We start from the raw sequence: 7,760 nt of genomic DNA on the forward strand, positions 1-7,760 counted from the left end.
CATTCCTGCAAAAGGCATTTAGAAAAATCAAAAATATGAGCCTCACCTACCTGCTTTTTGAAAAGTGGATCTCGTACACACCTCCGTTTCATAAAGTTAGCACAAGTGATGATTGACTGAAAAATTATGCTCAATTTATAGCTGCTAGAGCAACTGGTGAGGATACAAATAAAAAGACAAAAGCAGCTAAAACAATTACTGTGTTTTCCTCGGTTCCCAGCTGACACACAACGTCGTTTCAACGTGTTTCTAAAATTCAAAACATCTGTATAACGTTTGATGAACGTTGAAACAACATTGTGTATCAGCTTGGTTATTGTTCCTGGTTTGTTTGTCGGAAAGTTATGTCGGAAAAAGGCGCTGTTTGGAATTGTAAGACCTTTGGAATCTCGATAACTGAGCCTTCTATTTGCCCCTGTGATGGAGTGTTGAAGGCGTTTATGGTGTCGTGTCGAAACCTCGTTGACAAGAAATCTGGAGAAAAATTCTAAAGTTATTTTTGTTCGATTAAAGACAACAGCACCAGTGTTACAACTCAAATGGAAGGATGGACATTGGAAAAACATGTCCTTAAAAACATACCTGCTAGACCTATTAATTTCCGAAACTGGTATAATTTGGAGTTTCATTTATAAGGCAACTAGCAACTAACAGCAAATTATATTTTCCAAAAATATTGGCATCCCATCAATTTTGATAAATTGCTCTCGGAAATAAAAAGATGTCAATCAAGGTAATATTTCGTTTGAAATAATTTCGAGTCGATAAATTTGGGAGATCTTTTGGAGGATTCCATCGTTCTCAGGTCAAAAAATCCAGTAGGGATGGTTTTAGAGTGCAATCTTTTCCATTGAACCAAAGTCAATTATCCATTGAAATCTAAGGGTATTTTTCCCACCGAGACGAAATTTTGGCTAAACTTTCCAGTGGGACGGTCTGTGACGCAGGAGTGAATGATTCGTATGTCGATTGTGTATGGAATAGTTTCTTTATCTGGTTTCGATTAGAATTTCGTGAGATTAGACCTAATTTAATAAGGAATATGATAGACTGGAGTCGTTTATAATGCATGTAATACTAATAATACCAATACTAATAATAATAATACGGGATTTAGTTTGTATAAACGACTGGAAGAATCCGGTGTTCCAGTCTTATAGATACAGGGGCTAGCTACGCAGAAACTTGCGTAGCGAGAAAACAATTTATCAAGCAACAACAAACTCTCAAAACGAAATCAAGTCAAATGAAAAACTTTCAATACACAAATCCATACATATTTTTTTTCTCAAGAATTATTTTGAGCAGGAAAAAATTATAATCGCAAATATTGACACTTTTCTTTTGTTTGGAGTTAGTGCACAAAGGTTTCTAGACGACTAAAATTGTTCCACTCATTACTTTTTGCTTTATTTCTACTATGTTTAAATTAGTCGTCTAGCTTGCTAGACTAGGAATATGGAAAAAAGTACTTAAATCTGTCTGAGGTCTTCATTGTAGAGGTTTACCTTTGGAACGGAGTCCGTGCCGTGTGCAAATAATAAAAATGTTTGGTTTAACGGTGCAAATAATAAAAATGTTTGGTTTAACGGTTCCTTTTAATCCAGAAAGCGGGGAAAGTCTATTTTAAGTATTTTATCCTCCAATAAAAACATCAAACAGATCAATATTCGTGTGCAAAAAGTAGAACTGTTTTTAGTGAAGATTTCAGCTTTAGAAATCAAAACTGAGACCTGTTTGAAAATAAGTCAATTTTTGACATTTAAAACTTTGAGAGTTTAATTTAAAGTTCCTTATAGGCTATGTACGTCATATCTTCCTTCGTTTCGAGCGTAAAACTCTTACAGTAGAAAACTATCCACCAATTTTTTGTCCCCACTGAAAATAACCAAATAAACCAATTCTCAATGCAAAATATTTACTATTTTTCCCATCCCCACTGAATTTTCTTTTCCTGATGCTGAGGGTGTCAGCACCAGAGCTGGGACGGCGAAGACAATTCGAAAACAGAGAACCAGAAACAAATTTGACACAAAAACCTTACCCCCCCCCAATGCTACAAATATATAGAATGATTTGCCTGTTGATCTTCGCCAAGCTAAGTCATTGGTCACGCTCAAAGCCAAAGCTAAAATTCATTTTTTTCGTTAGATAATTAAATTTAAGTCTTTTTCACTAGGCGAAATAAAAGATTTCCAATCCTGGAAATATCTTGAAAATATGATATTTCCATATACTTTTGTAAATATGGAAATATGACTTTTCTATATTCTTCCAAAGTTGTGGAATTCTGAAATTTATTGAAACATCTTTTTCAAGATATTTCTAATTTTTGTTTCATTTCTGCTATTTCACAGCTTGTTCTCCCAAAATGCTTTTAAACCCAATTAAATAGACCTTTTCATAAATTACGTCACGAACATCATTGCCTCGTTTTGAAATTATTGCCATGGTGATTATAACTCCCAGCGGATTTTATTAAAACTACTTCCTATTCATAAAAAAAATAATTTAATGTCTCAAGGGACATAATCACCATGATAAGTGGTTGAATACGAGGCAAGTGATGTTCGTGACGTAATTTATGAAAAGGCCTAATATTGACAGTATTTTTTGAAATGAAATTTGTTCCGAGTTTATAGCAGTGCTTTAAAGTCTTATTACCAGGACCTTTCGCGTGACGATTAACGTCCAGTTCAAGTTTCGTGAGCTTAGAAAAGTGGGCTTTCGAATATAAATACCCTGCACTTTCAGGAAAATGTTAGATAAACAAAAACTCTCACGATAATTTGTCACGAAAGATTTTATCAAAAACTTGAACGTACTAGGAAATTGTGTCTGTGACGTGACAAGAGCTAGAAACTCTCTCATTTCTAATCAATTGGGGTACACGAGCAAGAAATTTCCCTTATTGAGGCCCTTCATGTAATAATCCACAAACTTTTGTCAAATCGCGAATTTACGGCAAAAAAATTCGCGTGTCACGCATAGCTCACAGGGAAGCCCTATTATTTAATTAAAGGGCTCTGACCATAGTCCAAAAATTGATTTTGGTATTTGAACATAAAAGTTATGTTTTAGATTATTTAACACTTTTAACAAAGAATTGCCTTTATAAATTGCTTTTTAATCAAATCCCTTCAGAGTAATTAAGAATTTAATTGCAAAACTGACGTTATGAACTTTAAAAAGATGTTAATAATATGTTGCATCACCCTCTTTTACAAAAAGTGCTTAGTTTTAATGGGTAATTAACTTTTTTGTTTCAAAATTTCTTTACACTGTCCGCAAAGAATTGAACTAGTTTAAATTTTGCGGAAAATTTTTCTAATAAGATGTGTCAAAAGTTATGACTGTTTTTTTAAGCAAAATCCAGATGAAAAATTAATGAAAAACCACTATTTTGAAGATTTCGAGACAAAGAAGCATTTACAAAAATTTTCCGTAAAAATTTTTATTGTTCGGTAAAAGATACACCATCTACTGCGAAAAATTTTTCAAAATGTTTTTTCTTCGCTGAAACTAAGCTCTTCAAAGTTGAAATAATTTTCCTCGCAAAAGTCTTCATTTTCTTCTTCATCAAATTTTTTTCAATGCAATTTTTGAATTTTCAGATTCAGGAATAGTTTGTCTAACAGAAAATGTATAACATGCCATAGTTTTGTTGGTTACATCAGTCAGAAAACACATTTTAAACACGGCAATTATGAAAAATTCACTATGGTTAGAGCCCTTAAAAATCACAAGATGGTAATTCGGGTTGGGTATAGCATTTAAGGGCCCGGAGTCAAAAGAGCCGTAATACTTTAAGTATAACTATATATCTCATCTAATAACATAAATATATAATTTTGTATTACAATAAATAAATTGGTCCAATGATCAACAATAAAATGAATAAATGAAAAAGAAAATAATAATAATCACAAAAATAAAGGATAAAATCTTCATTGTAATATGCTCAAAATCATCATCACCAAAATTCGAATTCCGCCCAGGGTTGCGTTGAGAGGGCGTTAATAAATTGTCTACCATTATTGCTCGTAGTGTCAATGTTCATTTACTTCTTCGCTTGTTTCTTTACAACTTTGCCCAATTCATCCAAATACGCACCGAGAACTTTGGCCTAAATGGATAAAAGTAAAAAGATATCAATTCTGCCAAATCTGAGAAATAATAACGTATTAGCTTGGGTGAATGTTTTTTGTTCTACTATTTTATTTTAGATTTTTTTAAAGAAAATCACGCAGGTTTATGTCTGAAGAATCTAAAAAATGACATTTATATCTTGTCTAAATCTCTCTTCAACAAACTTTCTATTAAATTTGAATCAAATATCTCTACTACGTAAAGAAATACAAAAAATATCACTCAAAATTTAGTGAATCAATTTTTTAGGTAGTCACGACTGATAGCAATTTGGTCCAAACACTTGTATCTATGGAAACCGTTTAGAAATACGAAACGGGACCAATTATATTTAACAGAACATATTTTCATGGTCTTCTACAGCTGTGATATATTTAGACTCTATTTAGATGCCAGTGTTTTCCAAAATTGTGTTGACTTGACATAATACTACGAAATCTTTAGGTGAGACCAATGTGATTAGTTGTTTTACGGGTCCGACCGACCTTGATATTCCAAAAATAAAAATGAAAATAAAATAAATTTTGGTTGAAAATTTTTTTAATTACTCTACAGATTGCCAAATTTTCAAAATCAATAGTTTTTCCAAGGTTTTGACAAATTTATGTTCAATTTTTCAATTTATCCATGAATTCGATCTTTTTGTGTCTTTTTATTTTCTATTTCGCACTGTTGTCAAAAGGAAGTAGCTTTTGCTGCCTTTTTAAGAGATTTTATTGGTGAGATTCTACTTTTATTTTTATTTTTTCGCCGACCGACCCTCTTTTTTGGGTATCTTGGCCCGTAAAAGAACAAATTAAATTGGCCTCGACTTATAACAGTTTTTCTATTTTGCGCAATCTTTTCATAAAATAAAGGCATTTATATGTCAAAGAAACAACGACGATGTAGAGCAGGCACTGCTTTCGGATGTAAACAACATCAAAGAAAAATAAATGACAATCCATACCCCATTAATGTAATTCCTCTCCGACATTTTTTCGTTTTGTGAATGAGCACCATCGTCGGCTTGTCCAATTGGTAACATCATGACACTTGAATTGGTCGCATCTTGGAGGGTCAGAATGGGTGGGATGCTTCCACCCTCACGAGTCAAATCTGGTTTCATACCATAAACTTAAAAAGTAATATCATAGGAAATACTAAGAAAGGGAAATTAAAAAAAAAAGCAAATTCTAACAATAAATTTTATTGAAAGGTACCTACGAAATGAAATAGGGGGTATTATGAGTTGGTTTTACAAGACACCCCTGTCTCACAGCCCCGGTGAAACTGTTTCCCGCAGGAGGGTTAAAAATTCGATTGAAATCTCAATGGGGATCAAAAATTTTTCTTGTTCCAAGGTTAAAACATTAAATTTCGAACGGGGATGTAATCAAAGTCGATTTCCCAGTGGGGCTAAAATCCGAGAGTATTCCCCCCCCGGGGACGAAATGTTTGCCAAATTTTCGAGCAGGTCTGTGACACAGGGGTGTTACAATACACGCCCGTTGGGAACGATCGCTAATATCCATTTGCCAGAGTGGAGTTAGCATAAAAATACTTTTTTAAAACCTCCTTTAATTAGCCAATTGAATAGCGAATCTTGTTCGAAGTAAGAATGCGTTTGAAATACCTCTTTCCTGTGCAGTCATCCCAGCAGCATAATTATCATCAGTGTTGTCGCTCAGCCAGGCTTTCACTGAGACAGTTGCTTTGACGCTAAATGAAAATATAAATAGTTATTTCAAATACCTTTAAAATGACACTTTCAAGGTCGAAATAGCTTTAGTACCTGCATGGTTTAACAGAATCAATAGCTTTAGTTTAACGGCCAGCTAAATCGCCATGTTGCAAATGCTACATGGTAGTTAATCAAATACAGGAATACCCGATCAAATCTGGGGAGTCCAGGGAATTGGTAGGAGGAAATATAATTTGTACAAGATAGATTATTTTCTTACTCAATGTCATTTTTGCTTCCACTTTGTTGGTGAAGTTTGCGAATGTAGGCTTCCACTTTGGCATCAATATCTGCTGCATCTTGATTTGGTACCAAACGGATGGAAAACTTTCCCATAACCTACATATGATGAAACTTTTAGCCAGTGCGTAACTGGGTAATAAAAGTGCTAGATGTCTCTGTTAAAATGGTCAAGGATTTGAAAGATTTTATAGAAAGATTTAGTTTACATGCTAAAATATCAATGAGGATTACTCAAAACCTTAAAGTTTTAGGTACACCTTATGGAGTTAAAAGTTAAATTTGATTATCAAACGGGGACGGAATATCAGAATATTTGGTCCAGCGCGCAGCAGAATGGACCTTTAAAAGGCAACTGATCGAAAAGATTTTGTCTTTGTCGGGGCCTGTGCGCACAATAAATTAACAAGTCCAGGCTAAACCAACCGCCGATCTAGAATTTTTGCCCCGCCTACCCGCGCGATGTTTGACCTATGTTTTGGATTGAAATGGTAGTAGAGTCAAATTTCCCGGTTAGATTAAAGGGTTGTTTCAGGTAGAGTCAGGTAGGGTTAGGGCTAGGGTTGGAGATGGGAGTTAACCCCTGGTTAGGGTTTTAGCCCCCGGGTAGAGTTTGGAGTAAATACTATGTTTATAAGGAACTTTGAACTCCTTAATGCATTTGTGACTCGATGGCCGAGTGGTTAAGGCGCTGGCGTTCTAAGCATAGGTGCTTTGTATATACTTAGCAATACAAAGAAAGTGTCAAAGAATAGAAGCTCAGAGTGGAGGATGGGAAGGAAATTTTTTTGTCCGTCACTTAAGGAACCCGGTACGAACGACATTCGGTTATTGCCACGCCAGCTGGACCTTCACGCCGCTCCGGCTTCTTGTTAGTTTTCAGAAAGGCACCGGGTCTATGATACTTACAGATTTGGGAATGCTGGTGACATCTGCTATACCATAGGCAGCTCCGTAAAAACCTGTAATGGAAAAAAGAAGATAAACTCGACATCCTTGCCATACGAATGTAAAAAAATGCCTTACTACCATCCAAGTAAGTAAGTAGCTACACCTGCTCTCAGATCCCATCAAATTACCATTTGAATTAAATTACCCAATCTAAGCTACTAATACGCTAGTTGGTGGTAACCGGGGATCGAACTAATCTATACACAGACCCGACATCTACGGCTATTTTCAAAATTCATTGCCGTAGAGGGTCTGCTGTCATTATCTTTTCTGATTTGAGATTTTTCGAACCGACTGCTGCGATGGAATGCGGATGAGAGAGGGAAACGATGAGAGAAGTGTTGCTATGTTAAGACGGTGTCAATCGAACGAATCGAACGCCGAATCTATTGATCGCAATCGAACACAATCGAATAATTGCAATTCGATTGTCGAACTCAATCGAATCGCAATCGAATATTACCTAGGATTTGCCGTTCAATTGCTTCGATTACGTTCGGTCACGTTCGATTATATTCGATTACGTTCTATTGATTCAATTGTATTCGATTGATTCATCGATTTTATTTCCCTCGTACGCTACTTAAAACGCTCGGACGCCCACACTAAAAAAGCTCTAAAGGAGTGATCCAATTTAATTTAATCGCAATCAAACTTATCGAAAATGATCGTAATCGATTAAAATCGAAGATCAATC

The 7,760-nt window shown here is 35.0% G+C and overlaps 1 protein-coding gene across 1 annotated transcript in view; it reads right to left on the minus strand.

The window, feature by feature from the left end:
* Positions 1-3,805: 3,805 nt before the first annotated feature.
* The window catches only part of LOC136800482 (cytosolic non-specific dipeptidase-like), a gene marked incomplete in the record, with an annotated part of 12,199 nt that continues 8,244 nt past the window's right edge, over positions 3,806-7,760 (minus strand). Inside the window, 5 exon segments of the mRNA XM_067057141.1 lie at positions 3,806-4,126; positions 5,099-5,265; positions 5,765-5,850; positions 6,093-6,211; positions 7,022-7,074. Coding sequence (XP_066913242.1) covers positions 4,061-4,126; positions 5,099-5,265; positions 5,765-5,850; positions 6,093-6,211; positions 7,022-7,074 — 491 coding nt within the window.

Source organism: Clytia hemisphaerica, unplaced genomic scaffold (genome assembly GCF_902728285.1).
Source record: "Clytia hemisphaerica strain Z4C2 unplaced genomic scaffold, Clytia hemisphaerica genome assembly, whole genome shotgun sequence".
NCBI classification, from domain to species: Eukaryota; Metazoa; Cnidaria; class Hydrozoa; order Leptothecata; family Clytiidae; genus Clytia; species Clytia hemisphaerica.